The following is a 25,496-nucleotide window of genomic DNA, read 5'->3' as shown; positions in this document are numbered from 1 at the left end:
TGTCAACAACAGGTGCTGTATTCATCGCTATCAGATATGGAGGAAATTTGCACAGACTGACATGGAGTTAAAATAATATGCAGAATATATTGTTACCTGTGACCCTCTCCAGGAGTAAGCAATTACAAAATGGATGGATGGATACATTGTGACAGACCTCATCCTTAAATAAGGTGTCTTTAGGGGTGTTAACACATAAAAATCCTCAATTGTGATACTGGGCAGTTCAAGAGGCTTTATTATAGAGACTTTCCAGTCATACAACCAACCAAGACCTCTTCAGCAGACATCTATCAAAACTCATCAAACTCACCCCATGAGACCCTTTATATCCCCAAACAGTTCATAATTACACCCCATGTGAGAATATTAAATCAACACCACCAATAATTTAATAAACTAATTAACACCCAGTGTGTCTATTTTGTGGCCATTAGTGGCAGTTCAGCTGTCCTAACAGTCCTCTCAAAGACCAGCCTGCCACATACAGTATAAGTACTTTTTTTAACATGATTAATTTCTAGGTCAACAGTCATTTTAGCGGCTGACACAGGGCAGACATTCTGCACCAGCAGCCCCACTACATTGCTCAGATGGAACAGCGAGAGACGGCTTCACTCGTTGAATTAAGGGAGAATTTTAAGAGAGACCAGATTGTTCAAGCTCACAAAAGAATTTAGCCAGAATTCTGTGGTATTCTACCAGAATACAACTTACAAACTAGGGGATCTTTAAATGGTGAAGAAGCCTACTTCTATCTAACAACTTGTACAAAAGATGGCATCTCCTACAGCACAGTGACTTCACTTACCATACTGAGGTGCTGGAATGGAAATTCTGGATAAAAAGCACCTGGTTCTCTTCAAGATCTCCCATCCTAGTAATGACCAGGCCTAGACTTGCTCTGCTTCTGAGATCTGATGGGACCAGAACAGTAAGGGATGTCATGTACAGTACTTTGTTCAGGGTGTCTTTCAACAAGGCATGTGAAGAGGTCAGAGAGCATTTGAACTGGCTAACATCTGGTAACAAGGCCTGTAGTCCAGAGCATAACCTCTGGGCTGCATCACTACCACAAATTCTGAAAGAACCTACCCCTGATGAAATGGGAAAAAAATCACTATTTTTCTCACATCGTTATTATCACTGCTGTTGTTGTATAGAAAAAAATATTTTAAATTAAATTAGGTTAAAATAATTCAACCTTAAGAAAGAAAAATATTAAGAAGTTCTAGAATTATGAGCCTTTATTTGAAGATACTCAAATCAAAGGGGCACAAAAATGTATCTCAGTTATAAGTTAAAACTTTAGAAGAGACACATTTCTCACTCAAAATGTTATGTTTAAAATGCTTTTAATATTTGACCTGCAAAGGTGAAGAAATACACTTTAAAAATGTAAAGTTGATTCATTTAGAATCTGTTCTTCCACTAAAGATGTCTTTCCTTTACTTAGAATCTTACTCCCAAACAGTCTCGCAATCTTACATTTAGAATGTAAGGAGACATTCTAAAAAAACATTTTTTCATATCTTCATAAAAAAGAAGTTATTTGGATTTGTATTGATTTTTAAAAAGCATGGAATGTGATTTATAATTAGAATTAATGGCTGGATAGGCAGTTAAATAGATTTCACTCTGCTTGCATTTTGACACTTTTTGAGTGATTTTGCTAATTAGAAAAATGAAGCAGTACTCATAAGAAAATTACTTGCTCTAATGAATTCTTTATTGAAAATTGCAAATGCCAAGCAAATTGAGTGCTTCAGTCGGAACTGCCACAAATTAGCTATCAGATTTAGAAACTACTTTATACTGTATACTGTATATTTACATTAAAAAACAGAGTCAGAGAATGCTGCCACTCAGCCATTTCATTCCTCTGTAATCCGCCCTGTGGAAGTCAAGATCTGTGGAAATGCTTTTTAGTCTTGTTAGGGCTTCTGCTGAAGCCAAATGGAAATCTGGAAACACAAAGAAAGTGGGCTATAAAGAATGCATAAAAGGTGAGAGGAGAATGAGAAGACAACACTACTGAACAAGCTTCCTTGTACTGTAATTGTGGTGTTCTTAACCTTCCATCCCAGAATTCCCTGCTATGGCTTCTTCCACCTGTCTCATACCTGCCCTTACGGCAAGCTCCATGTCTTGCACCACATAGGATGTTCTGACCTCTTTTGTTTGGATCAGAACATCACCTCCAATTATTCAACACAATGAGTGTTGCAATGATTTTGCATTACAACATTAAATTCCTATGGGAAAATGGCCCTGCAGAGCTTCTCCTGTGATGAAGCCTCATCAGAGGGTTTGAACTCAATAGAAACACATATTTTTTTTCCAGAAGGGTTGTGCCAAGAGTCAAAGATTTATGTATTAACTTAGTTAACGTTTTTTCTTTTTACCAGGAGAAAAATACTCTTCCTTTTGTCAGCCTCACATGCTCAAAAGAATGAAATGTTCTGTGTCAATTGTCTGTGGGAAGTCTGAGATGCGCAAACAATGGCGTGTCGCAGTTTGAGAACCAGGTGTTACAAGTGATTAATCTTCAGATGGATAGATCAGACGGAAGTGTTGAAGATTTTGCAGGAGAAGGCTCAGAAGTGTTTCTGTCGAGAGCATTCTCGACTTCTTTCAGTCAATACAGCTCTCTCCGAAGCACCTGGCTTGTTACTCCTCTGTTTTTTTGTTTTGCTGACTACTTAAAAGCAACACAGATTCCCTCAGGCCAAAAGGGGTTAAATCACCTGCTATCGAGGCTCTTCCTCTATTATTGTTAATTAATTGACTACTGTAGTTCCTGTGAAACAGGCAGAACAAATGGAGCAGAGGAGGTCCCTAGCAACAAGCCTGCTACAGTGCTCAGCAACAGAGTGCACTAGTCTGAAACAGTGGATTAGGTGAGTATGACTGAGGGGAAAGAATAAAACAGCAATACAGAGGATCTACTTTTGTTTTAGACTTTAACATGCTGGCTTGCAAGGAGTTGAGCCAGAACTCCACCCTCATTCAGATTTCAGAACAGACAGGGTGTTGCTCATACCCATATCCCACACCTGGATAGCAGTGCTGTCAAAATAAGGAAAAAAACATTGCCGTTGAATAGGTCAGCTCTCTGAAACCAAGCCTCCGCAAGAGCCTTAAATCTGTTTTACTTAAAACTTTACTTACTTAAAACTCACAGTGAAATTAAAGTATGATGAAACAAAAACAATTCGATTTGTATGTACTCCTTTCACAAAACCAGATGGCTGTGACATTAGCAGAATTTGTGTAACATTCTAGGGAAAACTGAGTTAATTCACATTAAAATACATTATACGTATTTTTAAATGGAACAAATTATAAATGCTCCCATAATAGACTTTGGTCTCCACATAACTAACTTGTGTTGGGAAGGTAATATCTGTTGCTGTGACCAGGAGTTTCTCTACCAATCCTTCTTATCTTGGGTCAGATGAAGTGGGATGGATTGACTTCTGTTCTCTCACTGGGGGACTTCTTTTTGCCCATACCAACACCCCATCCTACCTCCCTGAACCCCCCCCAGAAATGCACTGAATGAAGAGTATCACCTGCATTTGAGTATTTTGTGATGTCTCACATTCTGCATACTGAAGTGTCTAGGTGGTCACTTCTAGCAAAAAAACAGAAGCCTGACTTGTAATTGTCTTGAGAAGTACTGAAGGGAGGTTCTGAAGGGTTTTACACTGGCTGCCTGCAAGCAGCCTGACCTGTTTCTTACCAACCATTTTAACATTATCTCTATGCTTCAGCAGGTTAATGCTACCCGAACTCATTCTCCCAGACAGAGATCACTCCTCGATACTGGCCCTCACTCTCATCACTGCTCGGAGCAGCTCCTTAACGTGTCCTTCACACCCTGTTTTCACCACAGCTCCAGACACAGCAAAGGTGCCACACTCCATTCCTACGGGGCCATGGTGCCATCTGGCTATTGTTCCTGCCAAGCTCTCAGCTGCTTAATTAGTTTATTTACCAAATCAACTCTGTGAATTTAATACTCTCCCCCCTGCCCCTCACTGCCTCAGGCTCCAAAAACGCCTGCATATTGCCTCAAGAGCACCGTTACCGCTAGCAAGCACAGAACAACAAAAAACACCAAGCACACAGAATAAGTGTAAAAACCTTCAATAAGCCTAATAAAGAAAATAATTAGATCAATTAAGTGCTTCAATTGGAACCGGAACAAGGAGACACTGCAACTCTCCCAGAGCCGAGTCTGACACCCTTGGACTGTGGAGTGCATTTCTGAACCAATCATAGTGCAGGACGCACATAATTCCTCCTCCTGGGCATATAACAAGCTTGCTTTGCCTCCTGGGTACTTAGTAATGTGTCCAGAGGGATGCATTCTTTACAGAATCTTCCACTTCCCATATCTGCTCTGAATATTTTTTGCCACGCTAATTGAACCACAAAAGCTTGTAAGTAAGACCAAGTTACTGTTTGTACTATTTGCAAATAGGAAAAGCTTTTTGATTGGAGTCTCAAATCTAATGTGACAGCTCTTGTGAGCACCATAGCAACAGGGTTACCACAACCCAGGAGAGTAACCTCTCACTGTGTCCAGGCCTCAGATTTGGGAGGAGACCTGTGATTGTGGAGTTACAGGAGTGAGAAGGACAGTGATCTTCCTGAAGTCCACAGTGTTCGGAAGGTGCCAGGGCTTCATGAATAGAGCTGGGGGGGGGGGGGGGGGTGGGGCATCAAAGTCCTTACCCAATTCACACCCCCTTCTCAGTTTTCCCCAGTGATAGATGGCTGTAGGGCACACTAATGTCTTTAGGATCCCCTGTACTGACTCATGTTCTACTTCCAAATATTTTTGGGGGAGAGGAAATGAAAGAAACTCTTATTCGGAATTTGGAATTTGGAGCCTCTCTTCCAGTCAATACTATGTTATTTAGTGATAAATGGGAGCTCTGCAAATTACACACCAGTACTAGGTTGTGGAAAATGTTAACACTACCTTTATAAGAGCCTTTATTTAGACACATGTAGTGCCTTTCATGGTTCATCACCTCAAGTTATATCATATGAAACCTGTTTTAACAACATGAGAAATGCCTTAGACAAAGGAAAGGCTATTTGTCCTATCTTACTTGTAACTTGTTGGCCCAAGGACATCAGAAAGCTGCGCTGAGTGCTCCCAGTAAACCCCCCACAGAACCCTGCTCACTGGCTTTGGATGAGGAAACTAAGAATTTCATGAGAGATAGCATTGAGGCTTAAACCAGAGCATTCTGATTGTAGAGTGGGCGTGGTTTAAGGATATCTGTGGTACTTATGGCCTAGTTTTCCCCCTTAATTGGTTGTTGGAGCAGAAAAGCCACTGGTTGTCACCCAGGTGGGGCTGCTGGTGCAGAATGGCTGCCCTGTATCACCCACATGGGGCTGCTGGTGCAGAAAGGAGTTATCGTTATTAACCTTTTCCCTTTCCTGGTTTCTTTAACAGGGTCATCCTTCTGCTTTGAGATGAACAAGGTGAGGAACTTCAAGCGCCGTTTCTCTCTGTCAGTGCCCCGGACGGAGACCATCGAGGAGTCGCTAACCGAGTTCACCGAACAAATCAACCAGATCAACAACCGCCACAATGAGGGTGAGTCTATGCCTCGCTATGCTTCCCAGGTGATGTGGTCATTTGACACGGGCATGTCCGTTGTTTTCAGAACAAAAAGCAGAAAAAGCTTTATTGAGGATATTGATCCAAGCAATGAAAAGCAAAATGCATTTGAACAATCTTGTGATCAGTGAAGTAGTGTTTATAGTTTTAGGCACAGGTAGTAGAACCCATAGCGTATACAACAGGTTATTCACAGAGATAAATTAAATGAACAGGTAAATGTTTATTCCATGCTGAAAAGAGAAGAAAAGAAACACAATGTTTCGGCTGTGGAGCCTTCTTTGGAGAAGGCCCCACCCAAAGAAGGCTCCACAGCCGAAACATTGTTTCTTTTCTTCTCTTTTCAGCATGGAATAAACCTTTATTTGTTCCTTTGCAGCCTACGCATGCTGAGACAGCTACCTACTTGAACTACTTGGTTAAACTATGCTGGCTTGTCAGTTATACCACTGATGTTTACTGGATTCTCATTCATCCTAGCAAGATATAATATATTCCAATCCATTACCTTATTAAACTTCAGGATGTCAATACCACAGATTGCACCTACAAGGAGGCCTATCAAATTGCAAGTATTTAAACCTTGTATTGTACATTTATTATATGTACATATTTACATACATTTACTGTATATATGCCCAGGGCTAATATCCTGCTCAGGGGGAAAGTAGGCATGTGGCTCAGTGATGTTCATTATGGATGTTCATATGTTTGTATATATCCAATTTAAACAACACATGCTCGAACATGGGTGTCTCGGTGGCACAGTGGTTAGCACTGCTGCTTCACAGAGCTGGGGAACTGTCTCCAATTACTATCTACTAATTCCTGTATGTTCTGTTTTCATCCCAGAATCCAAAGACTTGTTGGCGGGTTAATTGGCTTCTAGGAATACTGGTGTGAATGTGTGTTTGTGTCTGTGTGTGCCTTGTGATGGCCTGATGTCCTGTCCAGGGAATATCCTGCCTTGCGCCTGTTGCCTGCTGGGATAGGCCCCAGCTCCCCCACGACCCTGTACTGAATAAAGAGGTTAGAAGATGGATGTACAAACAAATTAAACATGAAGAAAGAAAAGCAGGGTCAGAATTTAGCCCAATAGGCTTGCATTCTGTTTTTGCAGTTTTATTACATCCATGCCAAAACCCCATTTGGATTTACTTCACTGTTCTTCTCCACTTGTGGTTACCGGATCTGCACCTCAAGGACCCCTGCATGCTCTGGTTTTTTCTCCATCTGAGTTCTTAATCACAGGCTAATATCTGTTTAAAGCTACTTTTTTACATTTGCTTTCTGCTATTAAAAAGTGGAATGGAATTGGAATTGGTATGAACCTAATTAGTGAGCTTCAGAGCTGTCCTCATTCAGGAGTATCAGCAGAAATGTGATCAACTAGGCTTAAGGAGAAGTAAAAAGAAGCTTAGTGTATCTAACACACTGTCTTTCCCACCCATGTGTTCATCATAAACCGGTCACCTACTAATAACCTTTTAATCAGCAATAAGGAGCACATTCTTAATTAGCAAGTTGAGGAGGGATTGCAGACACTTCTGTGCTTTATATATTTTTTCAACCAAGGCTGAAGTGCAGGAAAGGCAGCAATCCCACAAACAGATCCAAACCAGTCCAGACCAGCAAACAGATTTATAGTTACAGGCACCCTTTGGAAACATGGGTTCCCTCAGGAGCAGAGCCGAGAACAGTCTAGAACAATGTTCCTCTGGTTCCTCCCATCCATAATATCACAGTTTGTTCTTCTGCTTAATTATTTATTTCTTCATTAAAAGGACTGGAAGGGCAGAGCGAACATCCTCTCAACACTTTACCATCATTTCACTGTGCTTTACTAGGATACATTCCATTTTTAAAAAGGCATGTACAGTATAAACCCAGAGCACCGAGGAGTCTGAGTGAGCATGAAGGGAAGTGTGTCTCTTGCTCGGGGTGTGTGAGTTCGGGCCCATCTCTGTGACACAGCTGCTTTCTATCAGGGCACCGATCCCCCCTGTGGCGGCGGCCGTGATCTAAAATGAGCCATGCTTTATTTCGCTCGCTGGCAGCAGAGATGAGATGCTGCCCTCGCAGATGACAGCTGGAGGTGGGGGGGGGGGGGGGGGGGGGAGAGGTCGGTTCACTAATTATTTTTTTCCTTCCCCAAGCCGCTAATTAAGCCGGGCCAGATAATTAAAGCTCCTACACAACAGGCAATCAGTGTGAAGCGTGAAATCAGAGGCAGAAGGAAGAAACAAAGCTCTCTCACTGAAGACTGAGCCTTCCTCACACAAATGAGCTTTATTAGATTCCATATCGTATTGTCCTCTCCCGGCAAACTCCCCCCCCCCCCCCCACCTCCTCTCATAGGCGCACAGAAACAAAATATGCAATTAAAAACCACTGATTCAATACGCTCCTCTTGTCTCTAGGTCCTGTGTGCCGCATTAAGGCTCTAAACACTGTTTCTTTTCCTCAGCTAAACAAATTACCTGCTGTCTCAGGGCTTATGGCAGTTTACCTTTATGGAATGAGAATGGGAATCCCATGGCATAGCAGCTGGATCCATTCCACACTTTATTAAGAGTTAAATCAATGCAGGCACTGTAAGTGATGGAGGCTATACCGTAGCAGGACTTGAAATGATCAGAACTGTGCAGAAAGCAGACTCCCTCCCATCATAAAAGAAAAGTCACATGGATTACCCTTCTAAAACCGGATAAAATATCAGCATTTCTGACGTGATTGTCAGGTTGTCATTACACATCCCCTCACAACCTGTTGCATTAATAATACCAAATGTGTACAGTATATATATTGTATATATATATTAAACACAATGACCTTTAAACAAATGACAGGTTGACGGATAAATGATATTTAAGGAAGACACTAATACTGATCACTCATTTCCAGTGTGATCGAGGCCTTTAAAAGCCTATTGTTGTCACCAGGAAAGAGGACTGCTGGAGGTCTGTGCCTGCAGTGTCTGCTGTGTGGTAAACAGATGCAGTTTAAACGCCACATGTTCAGATTAGACTTCAGGAAATGGGTCTTAAATTGCCATGTGTGTGGTTTCATTTTTAGATTTACTGCCATTTTGCTGCTGGCTTTTTCTCAAGAATCATTTCACACGGTTTGATATCCTCTGGGCTATAAGGAGACATGCTTACCTTAGAGCCTTTCAACAGTGACAGAGGAGTGATTGCTCAGCATTAGGAAGCAGCAGCTGTCAGTGCACAACTTTGCTTTTTTTGCTTTTTTGCAATGCAGTATTATCCTACATCATCTTGCCTTTCTGCTTTATTAACATGACATCAGGTGTGCCAGTGCTACACTCTTCCGACTGCCAGCAAAAAAGGATTGCAAGCCGCACATAAAAAGCAAATTGGTAGATACACCAGTCTATCCTTCTTCCACCCTGTTACAGTGATCCTAAATCCCAAATCTTAGCCTGGCAGTGCTGCAATGACAACTATTCCATGCAGCAGCTATTCCATCTTCTCTTTCTTTTTATCATCATCAAGATCATGACTGATTGAACTTTATCAAGCTTTTGTCTCAAAGGATTTGAAAGTGCTCCACATATAGGAGGGGACCTACTCATCCACCACTTAACACACCACAGCAGCTGTACAGCCTTTTAGCCTGATCGTCTGAGCTTTCAGTAGTTACGCAAGGCTGGGACGGGAGTTCACCAGGAAAATCAAAAGGACCAGTAGGTGGTGCTCCCCCCCCCCAAGGCTAGAGTTTTCACACTAATGCTCTAGTATGGTGCAGGGGGACACTATACTGTAAGGAGGTATTGTCTTAAAATGAGAAGTTAAACTAAGGTCCTGACTACTTGATGAATAAAGATCTCAAGAGTAGGCATGGTTTACCAGATATCCTGGCTAAATTCCACTCTGGACATGCAGAAACTGGCCTTCCCTAAATCCCTTCCCCCCTGTTTTAATTGGTGGGGTGTACTTCAGTATAGGGGTCTGCTGCAATACATAAAGCAATTTGATGTGATTATAAAAGGAATGATTAGGTGCCAGCTTCCCAGCTGCACTGCAGATCAGGAGGAGGAGTCTTCTTTACCAATTGAACCAGCTGGCATACTTTCAATAAGACCCACTTAAAACCACCCAAGTCTGGCGTCAGGTGTGCATGTGAAATTTACTCACGCCCCCTTCTTAGAAATCTTGTCATTACACAGTGGTATGGTCGGAAGGTAAAAGAAACCGAATCTTGTCAGAATCAGCAGTGCGCGACACACGGATCTTCCCTTCTCTAACGCGAAGGTGGTTATCATGCCAACACTCTCCAGAATCCCCTTACGTCGCGAAGCAATGTTGTTTTTTTCGATCGATTTGTAAAAAGGGAAAACGGAGAGGAGAGTGAAAGAGACTGGAACGAATGTCATTTCGTCTCCATTTTTTTACCGATTTTCCGTGCCAGCCCCCACACTGGCTTGAGATATACGAGGGTAAAGCGTGCTGGCAGAGCCGTGAAAGCCCCTGGGGCCGGCTAAAAATAGACCGGAGATGGATCTGTCCATGTGTTGTGTGCATTGGCTCTTCAACAGGATGCCCCCAGCGGGGTCGGGGAGGTGCCAAGAGGAATTAATCAAGCACGCCCCCCTGCTGAAGAACGCTTTGAGACCACCAGACAGGAACCATCGCACTGCATGTCTCACAGGCTGGAGGGAATGTTCTGCAGAGATGCACACGCACTGCCTCCACGCCTCCTCCTTCATCTTTATGAATGAGTCCCACATTCCAGGACTACAGTCCAGAAAGAGGAGCACAGCCTAAACATGAGCCCATTCTCCCTCTCAACCTGCCTGCAGACGTTCATACATTTCTTTCCACCTGCTTTTGAACACCAGCCTTTCCGTTTTGCATGGTAGAGGTGTTTTAGTGTCATAAAACACGTCCACCTCCTTCTGGAACGATAGTAACAGCGGCGCCTTTAATAAAAGGCAGGGGATCTCCTTGGTCGTCACCTGCAACCTGCTAGAGAAGTCTGTTTCTACCTCTTTAACAAAGCGACATCAGTAGTTCTATTTAATCTCATCCATTTATTGAACTCTGTTTAAAAAAAAAACAGCTGGAAGAGAATTAATCTTCTGCTGCAGCCCAGGCTTCTGTCAAACCCACTGTCTGATAAGCACAGTACAGATCCTTAAAAATTCAGCTACCGTGACCTAAGGGCAGTTGTGAGCGTGTCCAGGAAAGCAGCTTCCACCATCCTTCACTGGGTATCTGCTGGATGACAATAATTAAGGAGAAGAAAATGGCTTGCTTGATAGGAACCCTATTACCGGCAGGAAGATCAAAGTTTCCTCTCGGTTCTGTGATGTTCAAATTACAAATCCAAAAGATTTCGGCTTCAGTAGCTACACAGCGTACGCTTCCTTTTCTCCCTTTGTATTAAATCCACTACATGAAAGAGACGTTCAGCGTTTTGCCATCTTGACAAGAAAGAACAACAGCAAAACCATCGCTGGTTTACAAGATTCTGCTTTCTGAATCATGCCTCATTTAAGCTGAAGCCACATCCAGCGTGTGTTCACCGTTTCTCTGAACGATTCAGTGGAAAACTGCCAATGGGTACAGTAACTGACTGTGAATGTGAGATATTACGGTCTACATCACTCCAGCAGAGCACGTCCAGGTGTCAATTCTTCTGAACCTGAGGTTTTTGTAACAGCAACAAAGGGGGCAACCCTATCTACATTTCTATTCTAAAAAACAAAAATTGAAAGTTCTTGCAAATCATGATGCCTGTTTAAGGGTGTGGTAAAAGTCCAGTTAATTGTAGTAAACCACAGTGAAATCTTGGTGATAGTACGGTAAAGCACAATGAGCTGCAAATTATGGGAAGCCACAGTAATACAAACCCAAAAAAAGTGGTATACACATTGAAAAAGCTCTGTGACAAAAAATACTTAACACAGTTTCTGGATGTGTGAAAGCATTGTCTGACTTTGTCCATCAAGCAGACTGTAAACAAATGTTCTGTACGTCATGTCAAAGAATACGGTGACCAAGTTTAACAGTGCTGCCTGAGATACAGTGCCTGAGATACAAGTAAATGTCTCAAGGAACGAAGTAAACAAGAGAGGTCTTCATTCTAAAAGAGGTGTCCAAGTGCCTGGACAGCACAGTGATACATCTGACTAATTATTAATAATAATAATTATTATTATTAATTAATAATAATTGCTTACACTTATATAACGCTTTTCTGGACACTCCACTCAAAGTGCTTTACAGGTAGTGGGGACTCACCTCCACCACCACCAATGTGCAGCCCCACCTGGATGATGCGACGGCAGCCATAGTGCGCCAGAACACTCACCACACATCAGCTATCAGTGGGGAGGAGAGCAGAGTAATGAAGCCAATTAGGAGATTATTAGGGATTATTAGGAGGCCATGATTGGTAAGGGCCAATGGGAAATTTGGCCAGGACGCCGGGGTTACACAGACAGTCTACACAGAGACCACAGAGAACCTCAGTTTTACGTCTCATCCGAAGGACGGTGCCTGTTTACAGTATAGTGTCCCCGTCACTATACTGGGGCATTAGGACCCACATGGACCACAGGGTGAGTGCCCCCTGCTGGTCCCACTAACACCTCTTCTAGCAGCAACCTTAGTTTTCCCAGGAGGCGTCCCATCCAGGTACTGACCAGGCTCACACCTGCTGAGCTTCAGTTGGCTCCCAGTGTTGAGTTGCAGAGTTATATGGCTGCTGGCTGCTGACAAACTGGGTCTGGGTCTGTTGTGCACCAGTGTGCACCATGCTGCCCCTCAGACTGACACCACCATTCCAACTTCCTTTCTGCTTCCGGTCTGAGAGTACGCTCTGTGCGTTTTGGCAGACGGTATATTTTGCAGTGTTTTTTTAATCTTTTAACTTTTATATAGATTTTATATAGATAATATTATTATCTAAATAATATTTAGATAATTTTTATATAGATTTGTTTTTTATCCTTATGTTGTTTTTATGTGACTCCTTGGATTCTGTCATCTGTTGGATTCTAACTTTCTACGAGCTGCCTGTTAGGGATGTCGGAAGGGACAAACCGTGGAGAGACAGGAGAGCGGAAAAAGACCCATATGCGTAGCGGTGGAACGGGGAAAAAGCCCGGGCTCAGCAGTTCAGGAGTCGAATAGAAACCAATGCCCTCAGGCAGCGGACGTGGGGCAACCTGGATGCTAGGGGGGTTTCAGGACATCTGCACGTCAATGCTGAGCGAAGCAGAATAAGTGACCCGGAAATATACAGCCCCAGAGAGAGAGAGACACCGGAAGGAGAGCAAAGCACCGGAAACTAGGGGCAGGACACAGTAGGAGCGCCCTCTGGCTGCGGAGGGCATGACACTGCCAAAGCATTTCCTTAGGTTTTGGATCCTTGGGTTTGGAAAGGCTCTTTAGAAATAAAAGCTAATCATATTTTTATTAATATAATTCCTTCTGGGGCAGCTCTGACTGGTATGGCAAAGCATGCTGGCCACATAATGGGGAAGCACTGCAGACCGCAGGGGCACCGTGCAGATTGACTGCAGATGGCTCATACTGAGACAGACCGCTTTCTGTGCAGCCAGGAAGCCACAGGCGCGACCCTGTGCTTAATCAGTCATGGGCTGATAAGGCAGCTCTCCCAGCAGCAAGGGGGCAGCCATGCTTCACCCACCCCCCTGACTGCATCTTCATGAAGCTCCGGGAGGAGAGACTGTACAGTGCTCTATTGTTGCTATTGTCCCACAGAGTCGGCGTGAGCTTCAGATGGCAAACACCGTATCAATGGGGGAGGGGGTTCAAGAAGGCTGATGTGTTATTCGTGTTCTTCGGCTTTTCTGCTCTGCCACAGAAAAGGAGCTGAAAGCTGAGCGACTGTAAATTTGTACAATTTGCTATATGTCAGCTAGAGCAATGCAAGACCACCCAGTGCCAAGCCACAACGCAGATATTGGGGATCACTCCAGGTACCCCAAAACTGACTACCAAGGCCTAATAACTGCTAGTGTGAAATATTTAAAAAAGAAAAGCAACACCACCCCTTCCCTTCTGAAAGCTGTACAGTAAAATGTAGTAAAAGACGAAAGAGTTGTAGGAAAAATCACATTAAAGCATACATGGTAAAGGAGGATACTGTAAGTGTGGGTTTTAATGAAATGGATAACAGTGAAGGTGTGTTTATTATGCCAGAGACAGGACATACATTCATACAGCCTAGACACAGTGGCAAAAAAAGACTGGTAGATCTTAACCATACTGGATTCTCCTCCCAGCCTTACAGAAATAGGAAATCACAGAACAGACCCAACAATACAAGGACAGTTATTAAATGACTTATTATAACTACCTGCTATAATACGATGAACTATGGAAAATCAACCAAGTAAGGGCATAGCATGAATGAAAATACTGTGCTGCTATGCCAGGATAAACACTCATAATGGAAAGCCATGGGAAAATTGCACATTCAGAAGTCCTAAGAGTGTATAAGTGCATCCTCACATCCATACCAATAATTTCTGACTTCATTTTTTCCACACCAGTGTGGGTTTTGACACAGTTGGCAGAACAGTGCGTTTACAAGTTTCTTTCACCTTGGCTCTTAATGAGCTCAACCAGCTCAATTTAATTGGGCCAATTTAACAGCTTAAAGAGACCTAAAGAAAGTTTAAAGAAACCCTGCAGACACATCTGCCCTTTGGGACTAGGACTGGACAAAATTCCTCTAGGAAGAGGAAATAAAAAAACTATATTCAACGCTGTTCAGAAAGCTGGTGGTCTAAAAAGGTCTCATCTGGCAGCAAGGCTGAAAGTTGAAAACCAATAACTCCAGATAACGGAGCAGGTAGACTTTGAAATGGAACCATGAACACCTTCCAGACTTCAAGAATATGAACTAACCAACTGCATCTTGGTAAATGAGGCAAGAACTTTCATTTGTGTTTAGGAAGTAATAATTAAGGGGGGCCTGTGAGTAACAGTTCAACAGCCCGTCCTGCATTATCGACTGAGGTCCTCTGGGCAGCCAGCCTACTGGAAACTAGCTGCTCATTAAAGAGCTGCACAAGCACACACACATATCTTGTTTAATGTGGGTGTTTAGCCTCCATTTCTAAATTGCGTGGTTTTGAAAGGTCTAAACATTCGTGTTGTGTAAACTATGAAAACTGGAGAACTTCGCTGGCACTTCAGCGCTTTTAACAAATGAACCAAGGAGGCCCAGGTGCGCGTTTAATCACAGAGCTGCATAACCTTCCGAGACCTTGTCGTGGCGTTACGGGACGCGGTTTCAAAGCCCCCAAGGTCAATATATTTTCAATAGCAAACTACCTCCACGAAAGTCTTTATGTAGCCGTGATATCGACGGTCAGCCGCGAGAGGAGAAGGGGAAGCTGTTCTTTATTTTGTAGCTTAATGGAACCTCTCTATTAAAAATAGGATGGGGGCGGAGGGAGTGGATCGGCTTTATTAAACTCAGGGAGAGAAAAGCTTTTGATCTACTGAAAAGGCTGATTATGGAGCTGTAATTATCATAAAAGCGCATTTGAAAATCTCTCAGGTGTATGTTCCTAGTTTTAAAAAAGTGAAGAAAAATAATCAATGCCAGCAGTTTGATTTTAACAATCTTTTCTCTCGAGAGCCAGGCGCGTATTTCTTTATCATTTTACCCCTATATCGTTTTGCCACACACAAGAGAGATAAGCCTTTCAAACCCTCGCATTCTCGGGTTCTTTGCGGAGTGTCTTATCGGCTTTATCCTTTGTGTGCTCGGCTATAGTTATAAAAGGCTTCATTGTTACGTTTCCTCTCCGCTTTTCTCAAACGAATTTCCAAGCAAATACGTATTTCTGTTTGATATTTGCTTTGCAAACAGTCTTTTGCTCCAAACGCGAGTTTAAGACTGCACACAGTCTCCACCATGTGCCTACAATTAAGATCTTATTATTTTAAAGGATATTGATAAAACATCTAGATAATGAATTACAAATGCTTTCCAGCGTTATTTGTATAACAAGTTCCTGAAGTCTTCCAGTCTTAAGAAGAACTTACTTTGTTCAGTAAATCATAAAAAAACTCCCCTCCGACATCACAATAAAATCAAAAGCACCCTTCAGAAGCATGTTTATTACAGTATAGTATATACTAATTAAAATAAAATCTTTACTCCCCTACTATGAACCAGAATAACGGACTGAGATATTTGCTTTTAAATATCTTGTTATATCTCAATATCTCTAAAACTCTTTTAAATCATCCAACAAAGCTGTCCTTCCTGCACAACGAAAAGTACAATTCTTATTTTTGAAATCTGGAATAATCGATTGTTTTTCTCTTCACACACACCGTTTTCAGCTTTTATATTCGAGGATAACGAAAACACGAAGTGCTTTAGGTGAAAAAATTTCACGACACAAGAGCAAAACACACGGGCTCGCGACAAACGCAACCAGTTCCGGGCGTGCCCAGGGAAGTAAGCTAAAGACCAAGAAACTGTTACGCTCTGTTCTTTTATACTTTTTTAAAAATCGCGTTCAGCTCCCAGTTACACCTGTGATATTTACCACCTCTGTGAGCCCGCCACATCCGGAGAGAGGCAGACAAGCTCAGTCGTTTTAATTATCACATTTCTTGCCTTGAACCCAGCTGCTGTTTTGATTAGCCCTTCCGGACGGGCCATTCCCGTTCACGCCTGTGGCCTCCTCTGGTTTGTGACTTTTCTACTGTTTTTCAACTCCTCTCCTCTCCCTTCAGCACTGCAAAGCTGTAAAAGTTACAAAAAGCCACACACTGGAGTGCAAATTTCAGGTGGAACAGACTGTATGAACTTGACAGATTATGCAGCTGAACTGAGAGACCAGCCAAAGGTGAGACCACAAGAAGCAGAAAACAGAGCCCAAACAAACAGCAGCAGCTGATGGCATGGCCTTGAATGTACCATGCAGGGCCTGATGCATACCCTCAGGCACAAGGCTTGCATGTACACTGTGGATGCAGACTTTCCACGGTTCCATGGGAAAAACGTGACATTTCCACTGGATTTATGTGGGATCCTCATTTTAATATGGCAGGATTGTGGGACATACTTGTGCCACCCTGCTTGGTTGCAGGGGTCTTGATCCTTGTTTCCGAGGCAGCTCAGCAATCTAAGTTGCCCTTACAGGCTGGGTAGCCTTCAGAGCCAGACAACAGCTCCTAGAGAGGAAGGTGTGTCCCATAATTCCTTCTTCCTCGTGGTATGAAGATGTCTTTCCATCGTTATCCAGCTCAGACACTATCACCTGTCTTCTGGCAAGAGTGAAGAGACAGGCCTGTGCCAATGGAAGACAGTGTCAACTAAATACGATCGCTGGAATTAGTAGGAATGTCTTCTGGCTGCAAATTGTAAGAGACAAGTTCAACTGTGTCTATTAGCCTGCTTTATCAGACTAACTCAGCAAAGCAAGGGAACAGCTCTGCACATACAACTGATATCACCATTGAAAGGAGCATAGTTGTATGTATATACAGTATATTGTATGTATATACGGAAAATACAGTATAAATCTTGGTATTTTCCATATTATGTTATAACAAGGGTAGCACAGCGATGCAGTGCTTAGCTGCAAGGAGTTTGCATGTTCCCCTTGTGTTCGTGTAGGTTTTCTCTAGGTTCTCTGGTTTCCTCATGTCCAAAGACATGATTGTAAGTGAATTGGCTTGTGGGAAAACTGACCCTGCTGTGAGTGTGTGCGCTCTGTGATGGACTGGTGTCCCATCTAGAGTGTACCCTGCCTTGTGCCCATTGCTTGCCAGTGTCAAGGGAGTGCCAGGGAGCACCAGGGTCAGAAGGATCACTTGGAGGGCCTCAGTCCCCTCTTCTACCTGCTGCTGCTCTAACCCCTGAGAGGAAAACTAGAACAGCACAACTGGAAGAGACCCTAGATGAGTTTCTCAAATGGGCAGAAGATAACCTCAGCCCTGAAGCCCGCAGCACTGAAAACTGAGTTTTCAGAGTTTGTACAAAAAAAATAATGAAAAATGAGAGAATGGACTTGTGAAACAGTATAAAAGGGAGACTCTCTGGGTTGCTTCGGTAGTAGAATAGTCTATTACTCATAAAGGTGGGACTTAGTTATATCAAAGGCTGGACTGGTTGGACTAGGAAAAGTATTTGGTTTTATACTTAAAATTGCTTTTTGTTTTTCTTCATTAGAAGACTCCTGGCATCAGTAAGCTCATTGTTTAATTCATATTTTGTAATAGCTTAGTCCTCCTTGATATTACCATATGAATCCTATACTGCTTTACATCTGTGATCGCTATAAGGCTTCTAAATAAAATAAAAGCATTTTTTACCAAAAAGCTTGCCTCTCATATATGACCTGATCTGGAAACCCGCCAACTAGCCTTTAAGGGTAACCTTTAGAGTTGTCTCCAAAGGAATTAGCTTTGTAGGAGCATTAGAGAGACTATACCTGCTCTGCCCAGAGATTTTTGGGTTTGTGCCTCTCAGGGGCAAGAGTCTCAGTAGTGCCAGGCACACACCCTCTCAGTGTCCTTCACAAGGTAACTCCTCTGCTTTGCAAGTTGAGCTGCAATAAAGCCTTCCCAGGATGAACCTCCTGGTTCTGACCTTCAGGGTAGAGTGAGTCCCTGTGCCTCAGTGTAAACTCAGCCCTGACACCAGTTTAGGCTCCTGTATTCCCTGCAACTCTGGATTGGATGGATATTATAACAAATGGTTATGGGGATTCAGTGCTGCTGTCTCACAGCTCTTTTAGGTCCTGGGTTCAATCATGTGGCACCATCTGTGTGGAGTTCGTGTCTTCTCCCAGATTTCCCCAGAAGCATCCTTCCAAAGACAGCATTTCTAGGCATCTCAATGTCCCTGTGTAGTGTGTGTAGTCCTGCCCCGTGTCCTGTATTTTCAGGAGTACGTTCTGGGTGGCCACAACCCTCACCACAGATAAGCAGCTTTTGATAGAGGGATATTATAAGGATGGAAATAGTCCCAGCTTGAATTGGTGTCAGGTGTCAGGCTGTGCTAAAATATAGTTTGTCTGTACCATTGCTCACAGCACACAAACATGAAGAGTATGCACTTTGCATTTCAATAACGCAGTCTTACATTAGATGCAAGGAACTAAATGGGCAATTTGATTTTAAAGTAATTTATCAAATGTAAAGTTGGATTGCATGTAAAAGGCTTTTCACTGTATGTACATCATTATAGAGGTTAAGTACTTGCTGAATTGCAATGCATTTTTAGAGTCACTAGCCTGCTAAATCTGGTTTGGCAATGGTTTTATAATGACAAATAAGCTTTACATCTTATTTGTTTGATTAAATGTTTCATTAAATCTCAATAAGTCTAGACCCTCATTTAAGCAGCCTTTGTGTGATTATTTCCTATTACTCCCAGTAGCACTGGAAAAAAACTAATAAAAAACCAAAGTCTACCAAGGTGACAGAAGCCAGAGTTTTCTAAAAAATGACAATCATACATGGCATGGAAGTTATCCCTGTTTTAAGCAAAGAACTGGCACGGTCTACAGATTTGTGAATTTGAAGGTTAAAGAATAAGATCAGGAAACAGCGCTAGGTAAATACTGCATATCGATGGCTGCTTTGGCGTCAAATTTTTTGCCTGTGACATTTCAGAGTGATCGTATATTAAAATGTTTGAAGATTTTAGCAGAAAAGCTTTTTGGCATTAGCAAAAGTACTTAGGAGGGAGCGGCTTCACAATATTATACTTTATAATTAGAAATTTACAAATGGACCTTCCACTCTCCAGGAATAGCAAGAAGAGCCCATCTTTCCGTGCCCTCCTGTTTGGGTACCGCAGGGCTCAGTATATGGACCCCAATGGCGGTCCATCCCAGGCTGGTGTATCATTCTTACTCAAGATTCAGAATCAGAACCATTGCCTCAGGGATATCTCTGACATAGCTCTGGCCCAGAAGATGGGAATGTTTTTATTGAGAAGCCAGTAGTATGCGGTTGCTGTAACACATTTTTCACATTCTCTCCTCTGTGTTAAGCGAGTCCTGAGAACCGCTGACTCTTTCACTTGTTCCCCTTCCCAGACTTGGTCCCGGACACTCTGAGGCTGCGTGCCCTGCACCCCGACCACAGCCCCCTGCCCTGTGAAGAGAGCACCCAGTCCCCCACACAGCTGCGGTACCACAGCCGCCACCAGCACCGCCGATTCTCCATGGAGGTAAGCCACATGGGAAGGGGGAGGGACTTGCTACGACAGCCACACTGACTCAGGCCAGGTCAGGTAACAAACCAGCCCTAGCAACAAGTCCTCTGCTGTTTAACAAGCCCTTAACTATTTAACCAGCCCTGGTAACAAGCTCTCTTCTGTTTAACAAGCCTTTACCATTTTCACAAGCCCTGGTAACAAGCCCTATGCTGTTTATCAAGCCCTTAACTATATAACCAGCCCTGGTAACACGCCCACCTATGTTTAACCAGCCCTGGCAGGAAGTCCTTTGCTCTTTATCAAGTCCTTAGCTGTTAAACAAGCCCTAAACTATTTAGCCAGCCCTAGTAACTAGTCCTCTGCTGTTTAACCAGCCTTGGTAACAAGTTCTCTGCTGTTTAAGTAAAGGCCTTGTTACCAGGAGGTTCCTAGTTCAAAACACTTCTCTGCCACTGATCACTGAGCCAATGACTGACGTGAGTCTGAAATCCAGTTGAAAGTCATTCCACAGCAGCAGAAACTGGTGGGAACACTGCATCTGACAGGCTCTGACATTCTCTGAAAAAAAATCTGCAGTTAAATAACCATCACTATTATCTCTGTTGTGGGGGACTTCATTTAAAGGAGCAAAGCTGTTGCAAATGCCGCTCAAATTACTAGGCGAAGGAGTCTGTAAAGAAAAAACCTGAATAAATAAAAATATAACTTGCTGAGCTTTACTGGAAGAGACGTTAAACATGTTTATTTCCAGAAAATAAAACCTACAGAGTACTTCCAAGTATCCAGCAGAGAAGGTTTCTTGCACATCTCTAATTTATTCAGACACAATGCTGCAAAACTAGTGAAAATTATCAGGAAACAGGAAAGAGATATTACCGCTCCTGGTGGCATCAATATAAACACACACTGTTTGAAGGTCGCGGATCAATGCAGTTCCAGATCTCGCAACGTAAAAATCAAATCCTTCTCAGGGATTGTTTTTTTTTTCATCTTACTGTTTTGTCACCTTGACAGTAAATAAAAAAATCCGTCATAAACCTCCAATTTAACACGCTGATGAGTGAGTTCATAGAAATACAGGCTGCTTCCATTATACTCTGCACCCTGTCTGTAACATTAAAAGATGTCTTTCTGTATTCCAAAAATAAAATGAAATTGCAGCCTGGAGTTAAACGCTCGGATTTATCACAGCCTTTATGTGTAATAACAGTCTTTACACACAGACGTCCAATCCAGTTTGATTGTGTGGAAGAGCTTGAATGACCAAAGAGGAGTCTTCCCTATAGGAGGAATGAGACTATTATTATTGTTGTTGTTTTTGCAATAACTAGCATCTTCACATGGTACTACAAAAGCAACAGAAATACTTTATGCTCTTAAAAAAAGTTCACCCTTACCACATAAATGCTTCTCTTTCTAGGCTTTACTGCAGCACAGAGAAATAATCCATACCGGAAGAATGTTATTGGGTTACCTTGCCACTCCAATTCAATTTTTTATTTACCAGCTCAGGAATTAAATTTGCGGCTATTATTATACTTCCCAAGGGAATCTTTCCATGCCCTGAAACTACCAATCTCTGTAACCACGGCACAGTTTTGACACACACCTGGGACCTTGGATTGAAGGGATGGGAGTCTACACTAGTTGAAAACACAGCATGCCTCCAGTTCCGCATGCAGACAGAATTGAATAAGACTTATTTATAATTTCCACTGAAGCCAGACAGCCACTTCAGTGCAGGAAAGCTAGCATTTCTCATGTAGAGGAAATTCATGTGATTGTGGGTTTTCACTTTGACTTTATACCATTACCATGTGTTTGTCTGACCAGCAGAGGTCACTTACAGCAACAGAAGTACTCATCTGCAGTCCTTAAGACCTATAGTTTAGGACGATTTGGAGACCATCATAAAATCACAACACTTTGAGGCCCAATTTCCTCAATCCTCTTCTTGCCTTGAAGGACGAGCCCTTAAATGATAGTTTTCCATTGACTAACCTAGTTAAAATAACACAAGCAGGAGGAGGACCTCCTCTTCACCTTGTCCATGTGATGTCTCCCCTGGACAGGATGTCAGCAAGAGGATGTCCCTGCCGGTTGACATCCGTCTCCCACAGGACTTCCTGCAGAAGCTTCAGCTGGAAAGTCCTCCAGTTTCCAAGCCCCTGAGCCGAATGTCACGACGAGCCTCATTGGTCAGTGCCGCAGCCGACCCCACCCCCCGCCCCAGGACACACGCCTCACTCACACCCCTGTGCTATTGCATAGTGGGCCGATCCCTACAGTCTTCAGAAGTTTTAGGCTTTTATACAAATTGGGCAGTGGAGGTACAGATGTGATATATATATATATTAATAATACTTCTGCTTCAGTCATTTATCTAAGCATAGCTGTACAACCATAAAAATATATTGCTTCACAACACAGATAAGTAAAGGAGAGTATAGTGTTATCTAAACAAACAAGGAAACTAGATACAAGTACTGTAATTACTTTTATTATTTATGCATGCTAGGTATGAATTATCAATGAAGCCTGAATGTGTCTACCTGAGCTTCCTTGTACCTTTCAAATTATCTGTTGCAAGACAAGTAACCCACCACCGTAGCCAAAATATGAGACCTGTTGTTAAACCACTAGAATTAACACATGTCCTGCTATTAAACAGCTAGAACTAACACCTGTCTGTTCTTGCTCACTGCCCACCTCTGGGATGGATGTACATGGATATTTGATTTCTTCAGTCTGACATTGGCTTTGGGAAACTGGAGACCTATGTGAAACTGGACAAGCTCGGGGAGGTAAGTCTTGCCCATTCTAAGGAGGTGCGTTGTTATTCTCTAATCTATTTTTAAAAGCTTATCACATGTTCTTTGTCATTTGCAATACCCAATCTCCCTCAATCCCAAAAACCTTATTCCGCAGGGCAGCTTTCCATTAAGAATTATGAGGAGCCAGTACTTCAGGATTATCAGAGCACCTTTTTCTGGCCTGTCTGAGATGTGCCGCAAACACAAATTCTTAAAAAGCCCAAAATATATTCTGACACATGAATGATTCTAAGAGTGTGCAGCAAAGACAATATGTCTCAGAGTGTCTGGTGGAAGACTGTCAGTTACTATAATGAGTAAGCGTTTGTTACTGGATGAACCATTCAGGGAAAACTGCTCCAGGGTTTATAATTATAAATAAATCACACAGCTGCAGTGTAAACTGTAACCCTGTATTCAAAAGCAGATTATTCACTCATTCGTCATGTCTAATCAGCACTGTTATTTTTTTACCTATTGACATCCTGTATACACAGTAAATCACAGAAAGTGTGTCCTAATGAATTAATTTAACATACAAGCTCATATCTGCAGTTCCATAGACATAAGTGAGCACAAATGCAAAATATATGCTAGAGGTCAAAATTTGGGCAAGAGGAAAAGCATCATTATAGACTACATTTTTGCAGTTCATGAAAATCTACAAATATCTGCATAGCACAAAGCAAGACATTATGCCAGCAATTACTCACAAACTCCTGTCATCACATAATTATTATTAGTAGTAGTAGTACTTGTAGTAGTACTAAATTCCTTACATTTATAAAGCGCTTTTCTGGACACTCCACTCAAAGAGCTTTACAGGTAATGGGGACTCCCCTCCACCACCACCAATGTGCAGCCCCACCTGAATGATGCGATGGCAGCCATATAATGCCAATACGCTCACCACACACCAGCTATTAGTGGGGAGGAGAACCGACTGATGGAGCCAATTTATAGATGAGGATTATTAGGAGGCCATGACTGGTACAGGCCAGAAGAGAAATTTGACCAGGAAACCAGGGTTAACACCATTACTCTTTTCGAGAAACACTTTGGGATTTTTAATGACCAATGGAGTGTCAGGACCTGACTCTCATCTGAAGGATGGCACCTTTTTTTCCCCATCATCATTATTCTGGGGCATTAGGACTCACACAGACTCCCAGGGTGAGCGCTCCCTACTGGTCCCACTAAAACCCGCTCAGCTCTTCCAGCTGTTTGCTAGTCGTCTTGCAGGTTCCAGGTTAGCAGAACTGGGTTAAAATGAAAGCCTTTGTGGAAATTCAGACTCATTCACCGCTGAGCTAGGTGTGGGACGGTAGATGAGAAAAGACGGACATGCTGTAGGAGCTCTGACTTGGTCAACCCTCATTCAGGCTGTCCTGTGTCTTTAAGTTACAATTGTAGCACAGGGTCCTGTCATACAAAATTACACTGCAATACACAAGTGTAGACATGATGAGATCTGAGCAGTTGTGACGACTTAATCGGGCAGCTGTACTGAAGGTCCGCTCAAGTAAGGATCTGTCCCGAAGTTTAATCTGTCTGTGTCCACGCAAGAGTGCGCTTCCTAACTGTCTGCAAGACAGATGGAGGGAGCAGTGGTGAAAACTAGACACAAGCCTGCTCTGGCAACATGCTAACAGTATGGGCAGAGGAGACACCTGAGTGATGATCCCCATTAACCTCCCTCACTCATTTGCCTCTGTTAATGTCCCATTTTCACTCTCTTTCAATAATTAATCTGTTGTGGGCTTTTCTATAATCAAGGCTATGAGCTATGATGATACTGCATTTGTAAATACATGTGAAACCATCGACAAGCCAGTGGTACATATCACATATCCACATAGTTCCTACACCTGTATGGACTCATGTCCCACCATTATAACAACACACTGCTGAAGGGCAATGGTGCCAAGACTTGACTGAATGCTGCATTGCACTGCCCTCTGCTGGACAAAGCACTGCATTAAAGGCTCAAGAGAGAAATCACTGGGTGCGGCCAGGTCAGGGCAGTGAGGCAGGTGGTGTATAGCATTGCAGGTCTAAGTCATATGAAGTTCTGATCCAGCTACCCACAGCAGGTGGTTCAGAGTTTGATCATCTTTGAAGAGGCACTTAACATTTCCACAGACAGGGGTCTGAGGAAGTGGGTTTATGAGGTTTTGAAGGAGGGCGACAGTTCTTCAGGTTACTTCACATGGGTAACCTGATTTTGATGGTGAGAAGCCTCACTAACATATTTATAGAAATGTCTTTGTATTCTTCTTCTTTTGCTGCTACAATATGTCTCCCTCTCTCTTTCTGCTTGTACCTCCCAATGATAAACTGCATCTCCTCTTCCACCCATCAGGGGACCTATGCCACAGTCTTCAAAGGCCGAAGCAAACTGACAGAGAACCTGGTGGCTCTGAAAGAGATTAGACTAGAGCACGAGGAAGGCGCCCCTTGTACTGCTATTCGTGAAGGTACTGTACTGAGAAAGCAGCTGGTTAGGGTTATGGGTGCTTGAACTGTCTCAGTGTTGCGGTGTTGATGGTGATGCAACTTTGCTGTCACCTGCTGGGCAAAGGGAGAACTGCAATACATCGGATTAACTCAAGAAACGTCTAGGACTGGGGATAAAGCAAAGGCTAAATACAGTACAGTTTTCAACTGTTTGCTCTTTCTTGTATTCTTACTGCATGGATATTATTTTTTTTCTTTATTCATGAGACTGTAACAGAGAAAGTGAGCTGGCAATAACACCTGAGATCAGCTACCAGCAAATGTATAAATGAGTTAGTGAGAGTGCAGTGTCCGAAATCAGACTTGAGGCCAAAGAGAAGCTG

At 42.8% G+C, this 25,496-nt stretch overlaps 1 protein-coding gene across 1 annotated transcript in view; it reads left to right on the top strand.

The window, feature by feature from the left end:
- The window catches only part of cdk18 (cyclin dependent kinase 18), a 63,944-nt gene that overhangs the window by 20,577 nt on the left and 17,871 nt on the right, over positions 1-25,496 (top strand). Inside the window, exons 2-6 of the mRNA XM_088920694.1 lie at positions 5,480-5,623; positions 19,722-19,855; positions 21,916-22,041; positions 22,591-22,647; positions 25,019-25,133. Of these exons, the coding sequence (XP_088776820.1) occupies positions 5,500-5,623; positions 19,722-19,855; positions 21,916-22,041; positions 22,591-22,647; positions 25,019-25,133 (556 nt within the window). The 5' untranslated portion in view covers positions 5,480-5,499. The remainder of the gene's footprint in view (positions 1-5,479; positions 5,624-19,721; positions 19,856-21,915; positions 22,042-22,590; positions 22,648-25,018; positions 25,134-25,496) is intronic.

This window comes from Atractosteus spatula, chromosome 7 (genome assembly GCF_055471065.1).
Source record: "Atractosteus spatula isolate fAtrSpa1 chromosome 7, fAtrSpa1.hap1, whole genome shotgun sequence".
NCBI classification, from domain to species: Eukaryota; Metazoa; Chordata; class Actinopteri; order Semionotiformes; family Lepisosteidae; genus Atractosteus; species Atractosteus spatula.
The sequence above is the reverse complement of the archived record's forward strand: the minus strand, read 5'-3'. Positions and strand labels throughout refer to the sequence as shown.